At 44.5% G+C, this 22,894-nt stretch overlaps 2 protein-coding genes across 5 annotated transcripts in view; both read left to right on the top strand.

Annotated features, from left to right (window-relative positions):
- The window catches only part of tpm4a (tropomyosin 4a), a 27,123-nt gene continuing 4,229 nt past the window's right edge, over positions 1 to 22,894 (top strand). The window contains exons 1-6 of one of the 4 annotated variants that reach the window (XM_029706785.1): positions 1 to 361; positions 4,502 to 4,627; positions 21,475 to 21,608; positions 21,954 to 22,071; positions 22,241 to 22,311; positions 22,607 to 22,682. In XM_029706785.1, coding sequence (XP_029562645.1) covers positions 248 to 361; positions 4,502 to 4,627; positions 21,475 to 21,608; positions 21,954 to 22,071; positions 22,241 to 22,311; positions 22,607 to 22,682 — 639 coding nt within the window. In that variant the 5' untranslated portion in view covers positions 1 to 247. Of the gene's footprint in view, positions 362 to 4,501; positions 4,628 to 8,262; positions 8,728 to 21,474; positions 21,609 to 21,953; positions 22,072 to 22,240; positions 22,312 to 22,606; positions 22,683 to 22,894 lie in introns of those variants that run through there. The other 3 variants (XM_029706784.1, XM_029706788.1, XM_029706786.1) reach the window with 3 other exon arrangements.
- On the top strand, positions 18,340 to 21,467 carry LOC115158165 (keratinocyte proline-rich protein). Its single transcript, XM_029706781.1, has 2 exons — positions 18,340 to 20,766; positions 20,809 to 21,467. The coding sequence occupies exons 1-2, from the start codon at positions 19,116 to 19,118 to the stop codon at positions 20,874 to 20,876; spliced, it is 1,719 nt and encodes a 572-aa protein (XP_029562641.1). The 5' UTR covers positions 18,340 to 19,115; the 3' UTR covers positions 20,877 to 21,467.

The following is a 22,894-nucleotide window of genomic DNA, read 5'->3' on the forward strand; positions in this document are numbered from 1 at the left end:
GGCAGCCCTAGCCTTGAGTCTGCATCCTTCTGTGCTGCGCGTGCTCCCTCTCTCTCTCTCACTCCCTTGCTCTCCCTCTTTTCTACCTCTGTCTGTCTCGCTATCCCTCTGACTCTTGTGGACGCAGGTTCCAGTGGAGGTTGCTCCAGTACTGAACAGGACAGACTCTGTCTCAAACTACAGGGTTAACATCTCAACTTTCTCAGCTGCATTTCTCATCTCAGTGAGCACACTCTAACCAGGCACCATGGAGGCCATCAAGAAGAAGATGCAGATGCTGAAGCTGGACAAGGAGAACGCCATCGACCGTGCAGAGCAGGCCGAGACCGATAAGAAGGCAGCGGAGGACAAGTGCAAACAGGTGAGTTCAGAATGATGGAGAGGATACATGCAGATGGATCTATGGACCATACACTAGACACAGTAAAATTGCACACTCTTCGAAAAAAAAGGGTTCCCAAAGGTTCTGTGGCTGTCCCTATATGAGAACCCTTTTTTAGTTCCAGGTAGAACTCTTTTGGGTTCCATGTAAAAAGGTTTTTACGTGGAACCCGAAAGAGTTCTACCTGGAACCAAAGGGTTCTACCTAGAACCAAAAGGGGTTCTGCAAAGGGTTCTCCTATGGGGACAGCCGAAAACCCCTTTTTAGTTTTACGGAGTTGGATGATGATGATGCTCAAACTCAAGCCATGTACAGGCTCTGATGTTATGTCTCATACTGCTCCAGACTCTGTAAGACAATCTCAACATTTATTCCATACCAGACATATTTCTGAGGAAATGAGCCCTAAACACATCACACAGTTTATTGAATTAATCCCAGACATTATGTTTGATTAAAGTATGGACCTAAATCAAAGATTGACATTGTTAGCAATTTATTGTTAGTGAATTTTAAAAGAAGATGTAAGACCAAGTCAATCAAAGTTCATGAAAATGTATGAAATAATCTACTTTTATTAAGCAAAATGAAAGCATATTAAAGATGATGCTTCACGGAGTGAGAGTGTACAGTATGCCTACAAGGGTTTGAGCTGACAGAGCAAAGCTTGGTATGAAAGTGTGAATGTCGGCATAAATCAATAAACGACTCATGGACTATGAAACTTGAAGACGCTGACCTCTGAGGCAAGTTTCCTTCCCAACAGCCCACAGCAGCCTTGGGAGGGAAAGAGGACAGGATGATATCTCCTTCAATGGACCACACACATTACCACCTGGACTTGACAAGAGGAATAAAACAGAGCTACAGTTGAAGTTCGGAAGTTTACATACACTTAGGTTGGAGTCATTAAAACTTGTTTTTCAACCACTCCACGAATTTCTTGTTAACAAACTATAGTTTTGGCAAGTCGGTTAGGACATCTACTTTGTGCATGACACAAGTAATTTTTCCAACAATTGTTTACAGACAGATTATTTCACTTATAACTCACTGTATCACAATTCCAGTGGGTCAGAAGTTTACATACACTATGTTGATTGTGCCTTTAAACAGCTTGGAAAAGTCCAGAAAATGATGTCATGGATTTAGAAGATTCTGATAGGCTAATTAACATCATTTGAGTCAACTGGAGGTGTACCTGTGGATGTATTTCAAGGCATACCTTCAAACTCAGTGCCTCTTTGCTTGACATCATTGGAAAATCAAAAGAAATCAGCCAAGACCTCAGAAAATAAATTTGTAGACCTCCACAAGTCTGGTTCATCTTTGGGAGCAGTTTCCAAATGCCTGAAGGTACCATGTTCATCTGTACAAACAATAGTACACAAGTATAAACACCATGGGACCACGCAGCCGTCATACCTCTCAGGAAGGAGATGCATTCTGTCTCCTAGAGATGAACATACTTTGGTGCGAAAAGTGCAAATCAATCCCAGAACAACAGCAAAGGACCTTGTGAAGATTCTGGAGGAAACAGGTACAAAAGTATCTATATTCACAGTAAAACGAGTCCTATATCGACATTACCTGAAAGGCCGCTCAGCAAGGAAGAAGCCACTGCTCCAAAACTGCCATAAAAAAGCCAGACTATGGTTTGCAACTGCACATGGGGACAAAGATTGTACTTTTTGGAGAAATGTCCTCTGGTCTGATGAAACAAAAATAGAACTGTTTGGCCATATGACCATCGTTATGTTTGTAGGAAAAAGGGGGAGGCTTGCAAACCGAAGAACACCATCCCAACCGTGAAGCACGGGGGTGGCAGGATCATGTTGTGGGGGTGCTTTGCTGCAGGAGGGATTGGTGCACTTTACAAAATAGATGGCATCATGAGGTAGGAAAATTATGTGGAAATATTGAAGCAACATCTCAAGATATCAGTCAGGAAGTTAAAGCTTGGTCGCAAATGGGTCTTCCAAATGGACAATGACCCCAACCATACTTCCAAAGTTGTGGAAAAATGTCAAGGTATTGGAGTGGCCATCACAAAGCCCTGAACACAATCCCATAGAACATTTGTGGACAGAACTGAAAAAGCGTGTGCGAGCAAGGAAGCCTACAAACCTGACTCAGTTACACTAGCTCTGTCAGGAGAAATGGGCCAACATTCACCCAACTTATTGTGGAAAGCTTGTGGAAGGCTACCCGACACATTTGACACCAGGTTAAACAATTTTAATGCTACCAAAAACTAATTGAGTGTATGTAAATTTCTGACCCACTGGGAATGTGATGAAAGACATAAAAGCTGAAATAAATCATTCTCTGTACTATTATTCTGACATTTCACATTCTTAAAATAAAGTGGTGATCCTAACTGACCTAAGACAGAGAATTTTTACTAAGATTAAATGTCAGGAATTGTGAAAAACTGAGTTTAAATATATTTGCCTAAGGTGTATGTAAACTTGCCTATACAACCCCTAAGTTTAGCTTTAGTTTGCATCAAACTGAATTCAGCACATCATATAAAGATTTGTATTTCTATTATTATTTGTATTGTATTCAGCATTGTTGGGAAGGGCCCGTAAGTAAGCATTTCACTGTTAGTCTACACCTGTTGTTTACAATGCATGTGACAATAACATTTGATTTGATTTGATTCATGGTGATCTGAGTACTTCATCCCCCCACACTTGGACTAAAGTGATGCCAACTGAAAAAAGGACAAATAGGGGCTGAATGCAGCATCACTGGGATATGTCTTGATTGATGGTCTGTTTTCTGCAAGGCTCGCCCCAAAATCAAGATATTTGGTCCAACAATCCCAACCTCTACAGCCACGGAGACCCAGGTGCCAGAGGCTATTCACACTGAGAATGGAGCTTTGTGATGGGGCTCTGGCTGGGGTCCACTGGTAGACCAAGGGCGTCTGTATGGTCGTCCATCCAAATGCCTGACAGGTGTCTCCACCTGGATAGCAGCTGTATTTTTAGACAGAAGGAGAGATAGGCCGTGTGGAATCCAGTGGGATTATCAGGAGGCTGTGCATGCCAAAGCTCTTATTATTTCTGACTAAAAATAAACGGAGCTTTCAACACCCCGAAGGAAGTCATCATGCACTTTATAGAGATATCATCTCATCACTGTTACTTTGAGCAGATGATCAATCCATCAGCAGAATTCTTATAATTTTAAAGGCATTAATTTTCCTCTGTAACATTTTACCATCCCATGATAGAGGGGTGTAATAATGGTACCCATGAGGGTGCCTGCTAAATAGGTCCCTGAATAACAAGATGAATTGGTCCTATAAAGTTCACTGAACAGAAACATCTAAGAAAGTCATTTTTTTATTTAACCTTTATTTAACTTGGCAAGTCAGTTAAGAACAAAATTCTTATTTACAATGACGGCCTACCCCGGCCAAACCCGGACAACACTGGGCCAATAGTGCACCACCCTATAGGACTCCCAATCACGGCCGGTTGTGATACAGCCTGGATTCAAACCAGGGTGTCTGTAGTGACACCTCTAGCAGTGAGATGCAGAGCCTTAGACCGCTGCGCCACTCGGGAGGCCTTGTAAATGAAAATGCACACCCTTTTATTTGCGGCTCTGGGGAATTTGATGTAGCTAGATGTGTAGCTGAAACACAATGCTGCACAAAGCATACACACTCCCGCCCATACCAAAATATTTTCTTACAGAAAGTGAACAATCTTTCCAATTCAACCACTTAAATGGATTTCATTCGTTCATAAAAGAGGATATACAAAAACGATAAGACATAAAGGAAACTTGATACTAAAAACCTGGAGGAATTCGAAGAATTCTTCAAGAGACTTTCTTGTTTAACTTTGATAGGGCAGTAATTTAAGATGAGTAAAATATGTTATTATAATACTGAAAGAAGAAAAGACACCAAAAGAAAATGTATGTGTGTTTTTGTGCCTCTGTGTGTGAGAGGGAGCTAACGGGTGTGTGTGAGAGAGAGAGAGAGAGAGAGAGATAGAGAGAGGGAGAGGGAGAGAGAGAGAGAGAGAGAGAGAGAGAGAGAGAGAGAGAGAGTTAACTGTGTGTACTTTTAACTAACCAGCATCTGTCCTGCTCTAGCTGGAAGACGAGCTGCTGAGCCTGCAGAAGAACCTGAAGGGGACTGAAGATGAGTTGGACAAATACTCTGAGGCCCTCAAAGATGCCCAGGAGAAACTGGAACAGTCTGAGAAGACCGCCGCAGACGTGAGTAGGCACCAAAGCCCCTGGGTAGAGCCCCTATAACACGCCCACTGGGTAGTGATTGGAGGGAGGGGACTAGGAGGAGGTTGGAGGTATGGGTTAAGTATGTTTGGGGCACACCTGCGCCAATACCCTCATTAAAACCAAACCACAGGCCCCCCAGTTCCTGTCATTTGTTTAAGTTTGTTTAGAAAATGTAGAAACTAAGAATAAGGGCTAATATTGCTTATTTGGGGAACGGTAATGTAATAGTCCATCTATAACACAGGTTCTCTGTTATTTACAGTCCCTATTACCAAGGCTTTATTATTTAGTTAGATAATTGTTACAGTATTGAGCATTAGTGGAATGGCCTTCACCCAGTCCCTTCACTATCACTAAGGGCTCGAACACACCAATAGCGTTTGCCTACCAAGAGTACTTACGAACCGAGTGCAGACCAATTTTACATGTAGAATCGCAGAGTCGGCAGTCAGATGTCAAACGCACGCTGAACGATCGGTAGGCGAACAGGAGATCCACATTCCTGTGCAACATGTGTGACCCTTAAAAGGCCTTCAGAACACCAAAACCAAATATGGCCACTGTTGTACCAGCACAGATCATTATGAATGGGAATATCCATTCTACAGATTCTAGTTCTATGGCTGGCCCGTTGCCCCAGTGCCAGCTGTGAGTGTGCTTTGATCAGGCCTATCTCCTGGGGAGGAGATCAGAGAGTGTGTTCACATTCTTGTGCACCCAGTCCTGTACACCCCATACACACTCACACTCAGTCGATCTGTTCCACCTAAACACAGTAATGCTGGTTAACAGACAGTAATGCTGATAAACACAGCATAGTGATTATTGTATGGCTGGTCAGTTGCTGTAAAGGGGGTATCCCTATACATTCACTGACTGTACTGCACTGTCCAGCTGTACTTACAGGCTTAGGCTTCATTTAAAAGTTTCATATAGAATTAAGGGTGTATTTGTCATACTTATAAGGGGTATTTTTCAGTATTGAGTGAGGATAAACTTGTATTGTTGTTTCTCAATAGCCACAATCTTATTTTAATCTATAGCCATTCAAATATACAAAATGTACAGATTTTCATCAGAAGAAAGGAAGATTTTGACACAAGCAGCTGTCAGAGAAGACGGCACTGTTTGTTTTGCCCGTGGCTAAATTATGTTATCCTGCTTTCGTCCTCAGATATTATCACTCACACCAAACACAGCAGGCCTGGTGCCTGGGATCTGCAAGCAGACAGACAGAACGAATTACCACAAATATTTATACAATAAACAATATAAGCAAACCAACATAATGATTAACATCAGGATTTTGGAGAGGGGGAAGCTGATCCTAGATCAGTGTCTAGGGGGAACTCCAACCTGAAGCGTGTGGTATGTCCTACACTCTTAGAAAAATAGGTGCTATCTAGAGCCTAAAAGCTAAAAGGGGTTCTTCGGTTGTCTCCATAGGAGAACCCTTTAAAGAACCCTTTTGGATTCCAGGTAGAACCATTTGGGTTCCATGTAGAACCCTTTCCACAGAGATTTCTATATGGAACACAAAAAAGGTTCTAACTGCATCCCAAAATGGTTCTTCGTGGAACCAAAAAGGGTTCTCCTATGGGACAGCCGAAGAACCCTTTTGGAACACTTTTTCTAAGAGTGTAAGTCTGTGTCTTTGGGGCATGCTACATTAGGAGGGAGTGGGCTGTAGTGAATAGGGGGCTGGTGGTAGTTTATTGCAGGCCTGTTACTGATAAGGGCTGTGGAGCAGCAGGGGAGAGCAGGCTCCAATAGCTGAGTAGCAGTCCTAGAATGTCAGGAATGCAGCTAAAGCAAACAGAAAGGCCAACACAGTCCTGTGTCTAATGAAATCAATGCTCCAAGCTTTTCTGGTGGGCAAATCACACTGGCATTTACAGAGCTGGAGCTGTATCGACCACATTTCCACAACAGACACTCACTCAAGACACCATAAATCAAAACCTGCTTATTCCATCTGCTGGTTGGAGTATATACAGACAACTGAATCATAAGCATTGCTTTGTGTATTGGCACCCACACACATATGAGATATTTAACAATAAAGTTACAGTAGCCAATACAAATAGGCATCTCCAGAGCTACACTAACACATCACAACATACAGTAGTGTGTTGTCAGGAAAACAACCTCTTACTCAATGTTAACAAAACAAAGGAGATGATCGTGAACTTCAGGAAACAGCAGAGGTAGCACCCCCCCTATCCACATCGACGGGACAGCAGTGGAAAAGGTGGAAAGTTTTAAGTTCCTTGGCGTACACATCACGGACAAACTGAAATGGTCCACCCACACAGACAGTGTGGTGAAGAAGGCTCAGGAGGCTGAAGAAATGTGGCTTGTCACCTAAAACACTCACAAACCTTTACAGATGCACAATTGAGAGCATCCTGTCGGGCTGTATCACCGCCTGGTACGGCAACTGCTCCGCCCTCAACCGCAAGGCTCTCCAGAGGGTGGTGCGGTCTGCACAACGCATCACCGGGGCGAACTACCTGCCCTCCAGGACACGTACAGCACCCGATGTCAGAGGAAGGTAAAAAAGATCATCAAGGACAACAACCACCTGAGCCACTGCCTGTTCACCCTGCTACCATCCAGAAGGTGAGGTCAGTACAGGTACATCAAAGCTGGGATCGAGAGACTGAAAAACAGCTTCTATCTCAAGGCCATCAGACTGTTAAACAGCCATCACTAGCACAGAGAGGCTGCTGCCTACATACAGACTTGAAATCATTGGCCACTATAACAAATGGATCACTAGTCACTTTAAATAATTCCATTTTAATAATGTTTACATATCTTACATTACTCATCTCATACGTATAGTATTTTATACCATCTATTGCACCTTGCCTATGCCACTCGGTCATCGCTCATCCATATATGTATATGTACATATTCTATTCATCCCTTTAGATGTGTGTGTATTAGGTAGTTGTTGTGGAATGTTAGATTACTTGTTAGATATTACTGCACTGCTGGAACTAGAAGCACAAGCATTTCGCTACACTTGCATTAACATCTGCTAGCCATGTGTATGTGACCAATTAAATTGGATTTGATTTGAGTATAGCCTAAAAATCTAAGACTTTGGACTTTGATCTGGACAACTGTTGATAAAACCTGAATTTTTTGGTACACTGTAACATACTATATAGCATCATAAGAATGAACTGTTCAGTTAAATCTTTTAAAGGTCAAGGCTTTTCCCTGTCAGAGAGGAGAGCTATTTTTTAGGCAGTTAAAAGTGTTACATTTAGCCTCATGTTTGCTGGACTCGATTTCCCCTGTAACGTTACTCCTTGTTTTTTTTGTTACTAAACTGAAGACCTGCATTTGAAGAACATACGTAATTTACCATAGGCAACTGTTGACTTACACAAGGCTTTACAGGCTATGTACTGTATTGATGTCTCATCATTTAAGCTGTTCATTGAATTTTCATTGAAAGTTCCCATTCGCCTACACCCCTCTCAAGCATCACGCAACCAGGACCGGCACGCCCTGCCTATCCTGGAACCGTGACCTCATCTGAATCACACTTCTCTGCGTTGGAGGAGTGCACATTAACTTTCCTCATCATTCCTGCCATTTTATCTGCCTTTCAAAACTGGAACGCTGCGCTTCGCTAATGCGTTCATAAATATTACATTCCAAAGTAGATATTTCAATCATTTTGTAAAGCCATTCTTAGGCTGAAGCTGAATTTAAGAAACATTTCGGGAAACACCTGGATAGCCTACTGCTTTGGCTTATACAACTTTTATTTTTCCACTTGAGATTTCTATTCTGCTCTTTCGGTCCATTCCAAAGACTTTGAATACTATTTGTAGCCTATATCCTGTTTCGAATAGACTAAAGCAGCTTTTACACAATATTTTATTTTTCTATACCAAAAGTTTTCTTTTTAACCAAATAGCACGACAATGGCAGGTTTGAATTCTTTGGAAGCTGTGAAGAGAAAGATCCAGTGTTTGCAACAGCAAGCCGACGATGCAGAAGACCGGACTCAGGTTTTACAGAGAGAACTGGATGGGGAACGAGAACTTCGGGAGAAAGTGAGACAATAGAATACTTATCTGTTCCCTCTCTCTCTGTCTATTCCCTTTGGAAACGTCTTTTACCTGTCCTTCTCCCCCTGACCAAGTCTGTCATGTTCACTATTAGAAAACAGCGTTACGTTCTGTAATAGTGTGGTAAAGCCACGTTAATTAATTGATCTTCCGGTAGTGATGAAGACGTACAATGCGTGGCGTTTGGTCTCCAAACAAAGCTGGATAATCATTCTTAGAGGTGTTATAAAAGTAGGAATCGTCCATCTTTGTCTTAGAAGGTCCTCTATTGACATATTTCATAGCATTAATATATGATCTTATTCTCGTTTTGGACATTGTCACATTTACTTATTATTATAAAGGGAGTAAGCTGTAAGTAGTCTACTTCATTAGTATTACATCTTAATAAGGCCTAATTTTGGTTTGTATAAGTGCAAATACTGGAATAAGATGTTAGTAGCCTATAGGTAAACAGGGTAATTCTGGAGGGCCAGTTCAAACCTAGCTGGATGGTTCAAAAAGTATTTCACACACTGGTCCTTCTTAAATGTGCCTAGGGGATCCGAATCATCAAACATAATATGATGATATTTCCAACATAAGTATTAAATGGCTTGTTGCATTATGCGATATTAGATTCTGACAGAGAGTGAGGGAAGGAGAGAGAGATTGGAGAAAGAAGGAGGGCGAGAGAGGGAGAGAGAGTTGTGGAGTTACTGCTCAGTAGAATGGGAGGCAGCCTTGACATGTTATGTATGTTAAAATACTTGATTATGTATGTAGAGAGCATATGTAGGCTACCATTTGCATACTTGTAGGAGGCCGGATGATATAATTAGAGAAAGCTCAGGTCTTTCCTGGAAAGGCAGCAGAGGTGAGGTAATGAGAGGATCTGGCTAAAGGAAGGGTTTCCCCTTCATTTCAGAGTAATCTATTGCAGGAAGCAAAGAAAGAGAGATGTGAAATGGATGGAATTGTCCTCCATGAGAAGCCCAGGATGTCAATGTGCCAGACCACTGGCATCTTGGGAGTTGTTGTCAGCTATAGGCCTTGTGGGGAGGCAGCTTTCACTGATATATGGTGATAAACAAAGAAGAGAGAACCTCAAGGCTCACTGATGACAGAACACTGACTTGTTATCATTGTACCATCTAAAAGCTGTGACATATCTTTTCAATAACCAAAAATATTGTATTTTCATCTGTTTGAAGCTGGTGTACAAAACCGAACGAAACATAAGAATGGGAAGCCAAGAAAGAGTGCACATAGAACAGATCTACCGCTACTTAGACTTGCTTTCAATGAGAATGACAGATCTATAGCTCATAGTTCTATGTGAATTTGGTCAGGTCGCTCAGAAAGTTACATATTGCAGCTTTAATTCATCCCTTGACTTAACCCCAAGCCTCCAAACTGGTTGCTATTGAGATCCGCCATTCATTCACAGTTCACTCAGACACAGACTGTCTTAACATCATTTCAGTCTTCTCAGCTTCAAAGCATAAGAACACGTACCTCTTAAACTCAAGCTATTTGTCCGTGTTCAAGGATGAAAAGACTTGAAGTGGTTGACTGAGCGCTTGTGTAGCAACCTTATGGGAGTATGGGCCCATGTGTGAGTAATTGGCGCAGAGCAGGATGATTTCTTGGCACAACAAACCCTTTCATTGGAACACGGTACACAAAAGAGGGAACATTGGTCTGTCTTTGAGGTAGTGAATCGTCTTTTGAATAGTTAAAGCAGGGAGACTCTTTTCCTTGACGTTAATTTGGTGTGAAGTGGTGTTCTTGTCTTTCAAGGCGTTACTTTACTTCACACTACACCCTCAGCTTTTGTTGAATCGCCGTTGAAAGATTCAATGAAGAAAAGTGTGAGGAGCAAAGTGTCCCACCATTTATATTCTTCTGGATATTCATTTCAACAGTTCTCACAGTTTAGTTTAGAGATTATTTCAGGTAAGATCTATTTTCCATTCATGTAGATGAGAAGGACGATTGCCGCCCACTGGGCACAGACACCAATTCACATCTATTCCAAGTTGGTTTAACGAAATTTCTTTGAAATAATGTGGAAACAACGTTGATTCAACCAGTGTGTGCCCAGTGAGTAGCTATAGCCCAGGCTCTGCTAACTCCATTCCCAGCCGAGCCAAGCCTCTTCCTGGAGGGAATACCTCTGGCTCGATATAGACCTTTTTGCGCCAAACCACAGATCTAGGATCAGATTACCCTACCCCCAGTCCTAGTCTTAACCATTAGAGGGATGAAACAGTATCTGACCCAGTATCAGTGGTTAGAGACGCAGCTTCTCTACTCCCTGCCCCTGAGGAACATGCCCAGGATACTGCCTGTCTGCCAGCTACACTCCGACACTTCCTGTGCTTCAGCCCAGATCAGCAGGAAGATAAGCAGATGCTGGACATTTCTCCCAGGCCTGGGCTCTATGATACAGACACATCCTGATTATGTGAAGGGTCAAGACAACCCAGTTGCTATTTGAAGTTGGCCACTGACTTTGTTGCTGAGGGTATTTCTCACCAATACTTTTTTCTTTGAAATACCCCAACTAATCCCTTCTTATAAAAGTCTTAAGGGCAGACAACAGTCTGTCCCTCTCACCAAGCTTTAAATTACATTTGTTTGCTTAGATCTGTATGCTTTTGACGGCCACGTAAACATACAGCAGCCTACAGTGAATGCCAAATAGGCTTAGACCTGTTGACTGGCCTGTCTGGTAATTGGCTAGTGGTTTCCTGCCCCTAATAGCACCAGGATGAATTGCATGCTATGGAAAGAATTACTTCCTTGTTCCACTGGATTATTTTTTCTCTTTGGACTTTCTCTATGGGAATATCACGACTTTCCTAATTTAACTTCAAAAGTAATGCATTTTGGCATTAATTGAAGTTCCACGGGGCACTCCCTTGAGCCTTCGAAGTACAGTATTTGAAGTAGATCAGGGATGCAGTGGCGGGTAAACGCACATAAACTTTTACGCCGTTTACCCACTTTTTTGGGGTGAAATAGCGTTTACTCACCTTTTTCATTTTGTTAATTATTGTTTACCCACTTCTTATTGTGTTCGCAGCATTGACCAATACTCAGAACACTAATATTCTATATAGGGTCCCCAGAAATGTACATGGAGTCCAACCTTATCAAACTTGTGTTTCTTCAAATGGGTATAGAGTACATTTTAGAGTCAACTAAGGGCCTTTTACACTGGTCCACTTAAGCAGTTTACAATACAGAATTGCAGTGCAGCTCACATAAGATACTAAGAACTAAGACTTTTCTAGCGTCCAAATGGACTATTTTGGGAGGGATTACCTTATGTGCATTTTGTGTCATTTTTCCTACAGGAAATGACATTAGGCCTTCCCTATAGACATGCATGAATGTCCAATCAAACAATACAGTTCTAAAAATGTCATATGTTTTGGTTTATATCGGTGGTTGTTCGTCTTATCTCGATCACCCACTGGAGTTTATATTTTACCACGACATCGCTGGAGTGGATGTTGTCTCATACTTACCTACGGTGTTGACCAGGGGTCCCACTGGCTGCCGTGCATTGTGACAGGCCTAAGCTTGTCCACTGCTTTAGAGTTGTGGGAGGGGGTCACCATGATATATAGACCAGTAATTAGTTTTACTAGCGGAATGTTTACTTGACCTGATGGCACTTAACTCTCTGGTCTCTGCTGTCAACAAGGCTCAAGATTTAAGACCAAATGGAGCTCTTGCATTCTTATTTGCATGCATACCCACACTACTGTGGACCCTACTGAAGCTCCGGCCTTTGGTTTTACCCATGTTCTAAGACTCGCATACGAATCAGTGAGCAGTGAGCAGTCTCCACTATAAAGCTGGCTTAAGTCTGGATGAAGAATGGAGCCGGGTCTGAATGTGGCTGAAATCGGATGGAGTTGTCCACTCTATTGATTCAGCATCCTATTTGCATTGAAAAGGCGTGTAGAGCTGCATTAGAAGCATGTGCCTGATGTTTAATAGCCTGCCTTTACATATCTCATTCTCCTCCTGACATGCCTGCTTATATGAGGCTGTCTTTGCATGTTAAGTCTCTGCTAACAGATGGGATCACACCAGGACTGGACCAGCACTATTACATAGCGCCTGCCTGGAACACGTCCATAGAAACCCAAGCCTTATGCTCTTCATTACCCCACCATCCTCAAATTAAGCAATTATTACATTCCCGATGTCTCACTTCCTTGTGCTGTAGCCCTCCTTCCCTCTCAATGCCTATGACTCAACAGGATGAGTGCAACAACAGGAATGTATTTCCTAATGAATGGCATGTCTCACCTCCTTGGTCCTTTGTGGCTCAGTTCAAGTACCCCTCGCTGCGGCACATAGAACGGGGTGGGGTCGGCTGTGGGGCTGACCCCATCCACAACACATTTTCATTGGTTGAGGCGGATTCGCATTCCACCACGTTAGAGACGTTTGTTCAGCAACACAACCTAGCCTGCGTGGTTATACGTCAGCACGTACATGCAGCTACTGATCAGCTAGCTTCCCACTCTAGCTGTAGCTAGCTGGATAGCATTATAACTAGGTTTACAGAGTCAGTCACAGCTGCCACATCACATCTTTACAGAGTCAGTCACAGCTGTCACATCACATCTTTACAGAGTCAGTCACAGCTGCCACATCACATCTTTACAGAGTCAGTCACAGCTGCCACATCACATCTTTACAGAGTCAGTCACAGCTGCCACATCACATCTTTACAGAGTCAGTCACAGCTGCCACATCACATCTTTACAGAGTCAGTCACAGCTGTCACATCACATCTTTACAGAGTCAGTCACAGCTGCCACATCACATCTTTACAGAGTCAGTCACAGCTGCCACATCACATCTTTACAGAGTCAGTCACAGCTGCCACATCACATCTTTACAGAGTCAGTCACAGCTGCCACATCACATCTTTACAGAGTCAGTCACAGCTGCCACATCACATCTTTACAGAGTCAGTCACAGCTGTCACATCACATCTTTACAGAGTCAGTCACAGCTGTCACATCACATCTTTACAGTCAGTCACAGCTGCCACATCACATCTTTACAGAGTCAGTCACAGCTGCCACATCACAATTTTACAGAGTCAGTCACAGCTGTCACATCACATCTTTACAGAGTCAGTCACAGCTGCCACATCACATCTTTACAGAGTCAGTCACAGCTGCCACATCACATCTTTACAGAGTCAGTCACAGCTGCCACATCACATCTTTACAGAGTCAGTCACAGCTGCCACATCACATCTTTACAGAGTCAGTCACAGCTGCCACATCACATCTTTACAGAGTCAGTCACAGCTGCCACATCACATCTTTACAGAGTCAGTCACAGCTGCCACATCACATCTTTACAGAGTCAGTCACAGCTGCCACATCACATCTTTACAGTCAGTCACAGCTGTCACATCACATCTTTACAGAGTCAGTCACAGCTGTCACATCACATCTTTACAGAGTCAGTCACAGCTGCCACATCACATCTTTACAGAGTCAGTCACAGCTGCCACATCACATCTTTACAGAGTCAGTCACAGCTGCCACATCACATCTTTACAGAGTCAGTCACAGCTGCCACATCACATCTTTACAGAGTCAGTCACAGCTGCCACATCACATCTTTACAGAGTCAGTCACAGCTGCCACATCACATCTTTACAGAGTCAGTCACAGCTGCCACATCACATCTTTACAGAGTCAGTCACAGCTGTCACATCACATCTTTACAGAGTCAGTCACAGCTGTCACATCACATCTTTACAGAGTCAGTCACAGCTGTCACATCACATCTTTACAGAGTCAGTCACAGCTGCCACATCACATTCTAACACATTTTGGTAATCATTTTGGTTGCCTTTAAATACTTTTTTATGCCTGCTTATGGTGCTATAGCAATTCACTTTTCACACTTTGAAAATGTTTGTTCACTCCATTGCTATGGTCACCATTGGCTGTCGTCCTCCGCGTGCGTTCGTGCCTGTGTGTGTATGTGAATGCACTAGAGTTAGTGCTATCCGGTATCCTTGGGACGTCCCTACCATAAACCCTAACTTTAACCCCTACCCTAACCTTAACCCCTACCCTAACCCCTAACCTGACCCTAACCTTAACCCCTACCCTTACCCTAACCTTAACCCCTACCCTAACTTTAACCCATACCCTAACTCTAACTTTAACACTTACCCTAACCTTAACCCCTAACCTTAACCCTAACCTTAACCCCTACCCTAACCTTAACCCCTACCCTTACCCTAACCTTAACCGCTACCCTAACCCTAACTTTAACCCCTACCCTAACCTTAACCCCTACCCTTACCCTAACATTAACCCCTATCCTTACCCTAACCTTAACCCCTACCCTAACCCTAACTTTAACCCCTACCCTAACCCTAACCTTAACAGTCATGTATAGCCCAAATCTTATTTTTTCTTCATGAAATTGGATGATATTTGGATGAAACCAGTTCAAAGTATGATGACCAAAGTATAACAAAGTACTGTTGCTTCTACATTGATAAGGTTTGATCATAAAGGTACTGGTCCCTTCCCCCATGTTAAACACTTGGATTCAGGATTCAGGATTATTAAGGGGATGGGGGTTACTCTTATTTTAATACACCAATGGTAACATGATATTCTCTTACCTAATTTAAATAATTACAGCCTTGTAACCAACATTGGAGAAGGTGTGTTTTGCAGAGGGGCGTGGTTAATATAGCTAGATAGCTACTCAACTGCTGCCAAAATTTGACTGTAGGCTGTCAGGAAATATAATTAAAAGTTTACACTATTCATCTATGGCAAAGATACTTATATGTTTCCCCTTTCATCTGTGTCTGGTGTTAGCTAGTTACTGGCTAGCTAGGTCTTCATCTGTGTCTGGTGTTAGCTACTTAATGGCTAGCTAGGTCTTCATCTGTGTCTGGTGTTAGTTACTTAATGGCTAGCTAGGTCTTCATCTGTGTCTGGTGTTAGCTACTTAATGGCTAGCTAGGTCTTCATCTGTGTCTGGTGTTAGCTACTTAATGGCTAGCTATGTCTTCAGCCACCATGTTCAAAACTCTGATGCAGTTGTCATGTCAACACGTCCATCAGTGCTGCTGTGAACCGCATCACAAGAAACATGCCGAACAGGAGATGTATAAAAACAATTAACATCATTGATGCAATTTCAATGTTATTTCAGTTGCTTTGTGTTTCACCAAATTTGCTTGAGATGATTTTAGTGCAACACTGTTCACTGCATCCAAGTTTCTTGTCATAGGCGTTTCAAATAGCTGTCAGTCAAGGTGAGCTCATCACCCCCCCCCCACCCCCCATCAGCCACTTTTTTTTAAACTTCCTGGTGGTTAGCCATGAGAGAAAAACACATTTTCTCCAAATTTGAATATTTCTACCCCCCCCCCAAAAAAAAAATATATATATTATAGGTGATATTTTAGTCACTCAAAAGGCTATTTTACATGGAATTAGAATGACTGATCGGGACCTTTAACCCTTACCAGAACCATTTTACATTTCATCTTCAATGGGGCAAAGTCAGAGTCGGGAAGTCCAAAGGATTCTGGATAGCACGGACCAAGGCACTAGTCGCTTTGACAAGAGGGACAAGCGCGTACCAGAGCCATGTATTTAGATTAATAAATGCATGGCTCTGGTGGGTACCAGGCATACCGAACTCCACTCATCACTTGTATGTATGGAAAGAACTCTTAAGCAAAGATGGTTTAGTTTGAAAACTCTGGCTTAAGTATGGATGTGGAAATAGTAGTCTTGGTCCTGGTTGAATAGCACAGAACGTCTTCTCCTTTCATAAAGTATGGTCCTTTGCCTCCGCAAATAAAAATATGTTGTGTGCTGGTTCGGGCCCGGTCGGTTCCATGAGCCACAGCGAGGCGCTTCTCGTTCAGTTGGCAAGAGCTTGACGCTAGCGATGCCAGGGTCTTGGGTTCGATTTCCGCTGGGGACATCAATGCGAGAATGTATTTAGTCACTGTATAAGTCGCTTTGGCAAAAAAAGAAAGTGCTAAATTATATAGCCAATCCCTGTCGTCTATTGCTCTGAATATACATAATCGTGACCATTGAAAAGGCTCTGGTGTTGATATGAAGTATCTTGAAGTTATATTGACAGCATAAAGAAAGGCAGTCGCGTGGCCAAAGGGAGGGAGATACCACGGTGCGCAGAGCGGGGGACAAAGGGAGTGATTCAGCACTCCAGATGCCCGGCGAACAACATCAAGCTTCTTCTAGTGAGCTGCGGGCGCTCACTGAGGATGCTGTGTCAGTGTGTAATTAGTGTCAGTAGGGTGTCGTCGTGTCATCAGCTGCCAAGCTTCAAACAGCCTCCATATAACATAACATATTCAGCTGGTACTGCAGATATATTGTAGCTACCTACGTGCAAGGAGTTTTTCCCTGACCAATATAACTTGGGTTTTCCAGTTTTTCCTGATCTGGCCATGGGATCAGAAAAGAACCTAGTTATAGACCATAACGTTAACTGAGGTTGCAGGTTCTTCACTCCTGGCCCAAGCCATAGCTACGGACAGACTTTTCATTCTGAACACATTATTGTTGATAGCGATATTAAGTGCCATCATGACGTAATATTAGACATGTCATTAACGTAGTCTGTTTAGTTTCTCACCAGACATGTCCTATCGCCGTTCGTAGCCTAGTGGTTAGAACGTTGGACTAGTAACTGAAAGGTTGCAAGATCGAATCCCCGAGCTAAAATAGAAGGTAAAAATCTGTCGTTCTGCCCCTGAACAAGGCAGTTAACCCACTGTTCCCAGGCCGTTATTGAAAATAAGAATTTGTTTTTGACTGACTTGGATCGGCTTAGTTCATATGAGGAAGAGTCCTTGTAGCTTGGTATCTTTCCTTTTCATGGATCCCAGATGGTTTCATTTAACCATTGTTTTCTGTGTGTGTGCGAGTGTATGTGTGTGTGTGTGTGATTGCTCTCAAACGTCTTCCTGGCACTGCACCACAAACATTCTTTTGAGTATGTTTTACCATATAAGGCGCGCAGGCAGCCGGAGAATGCCGGGTGACTAAGGAAGGGGCATGGCTAGGGAAAGAGAGGGAGAGCGAACTCTCCTCTGACCCAGAACTGACGGAGAAAGAAAGAGGGGAAGGAGAGGGTTGGCTTCCTGTTCCTTTTCTACCTTGAAACGTATTCCACTTCCTTTCTCTCAAAAAGGGTCATTACGTTTAGTCTAAAACGTTTCATGTGTAACAGGAATGTACTTATTGGAAATGTGTTGCATGCTTTTCTTTGTGGTACTTTTCAAGTCTCCGGAGTATTCATTAGCGACAATCCATAATGGCATGGGCCTTGTCCATAGATAAGTGACTGTGTAGCTGAACTAACAACAACAAAATGCGTCTCCCATCCAACCCTGAGAGACTTAAGTTGTCGAACGCCAGTATCTACCTTCGTCATGAGTCTCACCGAAGAAAGCCTGGTTCCCTCCACATGGCTGAATGAATTACCCTCAGAAGCATGAAGGGACATACTGTATAGATGGATAAGCACGTTTTAAAACCCACAGAGCTCTGTCTGAGGGAGATTTCCCTACATCTTAATCGAAGACATTTCACTGTACTTGTGCACGTGACATTAAAAACGTAAAAACTCGAAAGTCTGATGTTAGATCGCCATTATAAACTAGTACCTCAACACTATTGCGCATTGTTTTAGTGGTAAATCCCCTGGTAATCATGTTTCTATGGTGCTGATATTTTGACTACAGCCGTTAAACTGTTCAGGAAGCTAGCTCTGTTGCTAACTGCCTGCCTGTCTGTATCTGGACCTGTTTTACAGCCACATACTGACCTGCGTACCTAACTGACCTGCGCTCATGAATAGAATGTTTGTGTGTGGAGGAATTCTCCAGATAGACATTACTTCACCCAGGAAATAACAATCCCTTTTTCCGGCCTGGTTTGTATTTTCTTTCAAACTGGCAGTTGATCTGATATCCATAAAATCCCATAAAGAAGTTAGGGAACGATATATTATCCACAATGATTCATTTTGTGGTCAATTTATGCAACAGCATTCACTTTCTGGAAAATCGGTCATCGTTGCGTTGGATTCAATTGGCTTTTAGCTGGCTGGCTGTTGTTACATCAACCTTTCATTTAACAGACATTTCCTGCCCTCCTCCACTGTCTCTTCACAGGCTTCTGTCGTAACTAGGGAGAGAGAGGGAGAGAGAGAGAGGATGGGTGGGGTGTCAGTCAGGCCTGAAAGAGAGATCAAGAGCAAGCAAAAGAGAGGCATAGAATGGAGAGTGCTGACTAAACACCAGTCCCTGAGCAGAGCAGGAAGCCATGTCTCTCTCCCACAGTCAGCTCAGAGCAGAGCAGGAAGCCATGTCTCTCTCCCACAGTCAGCTCAGAGCAGAGCAGGAAGCCATGTCTCTCTCCCACAGTCAGCCCAGAGCAGAACAGGAAGCCACGTCTCTCTCCCACAGTCAGCCCAGAGCAGAGCAGGAAGCCACGTCTCTCCACAGTCAGCCCAGAGCAGAGCAGGAAGCCACGTCTCTCTCCCACAGTCAGCCCAGAGCAGGAAGCCATGTCTCTCTCCCACAGTCAGCCCTGAGCAGAGCAGGAAGCCATGTCTCTCTCCCACAGTCAGCCCAGAGCAGAGCAGGAAACCATGTCTCTCTCCCACAGTCAGCCAAGAGCAGAGCAGGGAGCCATGTCTCTCTCCCACAGTCAGCCCAGAGCAGAGCAGGAAGCCATGTCTCTCTCCCACAGTCAGCCCTGAGCAGAGCAGGAAGCCATGTCTCTCTCTCACAGTCAGCCCAGAGCAGAGCAGGAAGCCATGTCTCTCTCCCAGTCAGCTCTGAGCAGAGCAGGAAGCCATGTCTCTCTCCCACAGTCAGCCCTGAGCAGAGCAGGAAGCCATGTCTCTCTCCCACAGTCAGCCCAGAGCAGAGCAGGAAGCCATGTCTCTCTCCCACAGTCAGCCCAGAGCAGAGCAGGAAGCCATGTCTCTCTCCCACAGTCAGCCCAGAGCAGAGCAGGAAGCCATGTCTCTCTCCCACAGTCAGCCCTGAGCAGAGCAGGAAGCCATGTCTCTCTCCCACAGTCAGCCCAGAGCAGAGCAGGAAGCCATGTCTCTCTCCCACAGTCAGCCCTGAGCAGAGCAGGAAGCCATGTCTCTCTCCCACAGTCAGCCCAGAGCAGAGCAGGAAGCCATGTATCTCTCCCACAGTCAGCCCTGAGCAGAGCAGGAAGCCATGTCTCTCTCCCACAGTCAGCCCAGAGCAGAGCAGGAAGCCATGTCTCTCTCCCACAGTCAGCCCAGAGCAGAGCAGGAAGCCATGTCTCTCTCCCACAGTCAGCCCAGAGCAGAGCAGGAAGCCATGTATCTCTCCCACAGTCAGCCCTGAGCAGAGCAGGAAGCCATGTCTCTCTCCCACAGTCAGCCCTGAGCAGAGCAGGAAGCCATGTCTCTCTCCCACAGTCAGCCCTGAGCAGAGCAGGAAGCCATGTCTCTCTCCCACAGTCAGCCCAGAGCAGAGCAGGAAGCCATGTCTCTCTCCCACAGTCAGCCCAGAGCAGAGCAGGAAGCCATGTCTCTCTCCCACATTCAGCCCAGAGCAGAGCAGGAAGCCATGTCTCTCTCCCACAGTCAGCCCTGAGCAGAGCAGGAAGCCATGTCTCTCTCCCACAGTCAGCCCTGAGCAGAGCAGGAAGCCATGTCTCTCTCCCACAGTCAGCCCTGAGCAGAGCAGGAAGCCATGTCTCTCTCCCACAGTCAGCCCAGAGCAGAGCAGGAAGCCATGTCTCTCTCCCACAGTCAGCCCAGAGCAGAGCAGGAAGCCATGTCTCTCTCCCACAGTCAGCCCAGAGCAGAGCAGGAAGCCATGTCTCTCTCCCACAGTCAGCCCTGAGCAGAGCAGGAAGCCATGTCTCTCTCCCACAGTCAGCCCTGAGCAGAGCAGGAAGCCATGTCTCTCTCCCACAGTCAGCCCTGAGCAGAGCAGGAAGCCATGTCTCTCTCCCACAGTCAGCCCAGAGCAGAGCTGGAATATCCAGCCCATGAGAAAATGGAATGGAATGGCACTCACTCTGCACAAATAGCTCCTAATTACCCTTTTCCCCTGTGCTCTGTTAGCTCCCTCTCCAACTGGAAACCGCCCTCTCTGTGGCCCTTTTATTCCAGGCCCTAGCCGTAACGTGTGTTTTGCTGGCCTCTGAAACAGCATGTCTCTAGCAGGCAGGCCTCGTGTTCAGTCCTCACACCCATGGTAACTACCTGACTGAAAGACTGACTGGCTGGTGATAGGACCAAGTGATAGAGGGCAGTGGAGGGCAGCTCCCTTTGTCAACACGCCTTGTAATTAGGAGAAGAGTAACTGCAGGTTATGTAAAATGGGTCTGGTCATGGTCAGCCAGAGGCAGGCCTGCGGGCGCTGTACTGAACTGTGGGAGAAGTAGTAGCAGGGCCTGAGTGAGTCGGAGTTTGCTGGAGAACTTCCATTGCACTGGTCTGGAGTCAGTTCGCTGGGAGGTGGATATGTTTATGGACTAAATAAATGTTTGCTTTTCTGTTTGCTTTCTACATCGTGGATCGTTTATCGAGTAAAGAGCATCCATTTTCGTACAACGGCGTTACGATGTGAGTGTGACCCTGATATCTGCCTAACCTTTGACCCCTCTTCCCCCTCTCTTCTCCCAGGCGGAGGGTGATGTGGCGGGTCTGAACCGCAGGATCCAGCTAGTGGAGGAGGAGTTGGACCGGGCCCAGGAGAGGCTGTCTACCGCGCTGCAGAAACTGGAGGAGGCCGAGAAGGCCGCAGACGAGAGCGAGAGGTCAGTACCAGCCGGCCACAGAACCTGATGGATTTATAATCTTTCATTTGACAGCATATTTATATGCCCTATTTTCCTGCTAATTTGAGGCCTGTTGGATAGTACCAGGCACATGCAGCTTGCTTTGAAGGTTCTTTATCGTTATAAGGTTTGTTGCTATGTGCTTTGCTAGCAAATGACAAGCCCCTTCAATAGCGTACTGAAAGCGCACTATTTCCCAGACAGCCATCTTGATTGTGTAAAATGATTCAATGTGCCTCCATGTTGGATGGGCTATCTAAATGACTCTTGAAATTGAGTGTGTCTTGGGTGTTGCTGACATCGCTGCGTGTCCTGTCCAATCAGAGGAATGAAGGTGATAGAGAACAGGGCCTCTAAGGACGAGGAGAAGATGGAGATCCAGGAGATGCAGCTGAAGGAGGCCAAGCACATCGCTGAGGAGGCCGACCGCAAATACGAGGAGGTGAGACATCATATAGTCCCACAGCGATTGTCCTGTCTGCAGTTCTACACCCAACCGTCTGTTCACCCGTCCACAGTGTTTTCATACTGTTCTCCCATTCACCCCTCTTCCTTTTCATATTCCTTTTCATCTTACTGTTCACTCATGCAGTTGGCTCTGTCTACCTTAGGTGGCCCGTAAGCTGGTGATCTTGGAGGGAGAGCTGGAGAGAGCTGAGGAGAGGGCAGAGGTCTCAGAACTGTAAGTGCAGCACAGTCCGCCTATTACGCTGGAATACAGGGGGAATTGGGGGTTAGGACCTCTGAGATGGGGTTTCTTATCCTCCTGTTTAGAAATAGCAGAGTCAAAAGACTAAGGGTTGTAAGGAGTTTCATAACACCTTTTTTTATGAACATTTAAAAAACAGTGTCCAGTTAAAAACGCGGATTTTCTGCCATAAGCTAAAATGGACATCAGTAACTTGAAGGTTTTTCCAGGCTTGTGTAGCTATTACGATGTCAAAGCCAAGTACTTCTCTTCCTATCTCCACCTGTAGTAAATGCAGTGACCTGGAGGAGGAGTTGAAAAATGTGACCAACAACCTCAAGTCCCTAGAAGCCTCGTCTGAGAAGGTCAGTGTGCATACTATTACATCATACAAGTAAATGCAGTCAACTGCTGATAAGTGAACGTTGTAGAAGTGTGAAGAACGGTGTAGATCACCTATTCCCAAATCAAAATACATGACTTGAACTTATTCTGGATATCTGCATGATCGGGGTTAGTTCACCCACTTAGGGATCTCCCGAGCCTTTGCGTTTGTCAGGAGTTGACTCGACACTGC

The sequence above is a fragment of the Salmo trutta genome, chromosome 22, assembly GCF_901001165.1.
Source record: "Salmo trutta chromosome 22, fSalTru1.1, whole genome shotgun sequence".
NCBI classification, from domain to species: Eukaryota; Metazoa; Chordata; class Actinopteri; order Salmoniformes; family Salmonidae; genus Salmo; species Salmo trutta.

Coding starts and splice junctions, on each gene's coding strand:
- LOC115158165 (XM_029706781.1), top strand. CDS start 19,116: ATGTCTCTCTCCCACAGTCAGCTCAGAGCAGAGCAGGAAGCCATGTCT. Junction 20,767..20,808: donor TCTCTCTCCCACAGTCAGCC/CTGAGCAGAGCA, acceptor CCACAGTCAGCC/CAGAGCAGAGCTGGAATATC.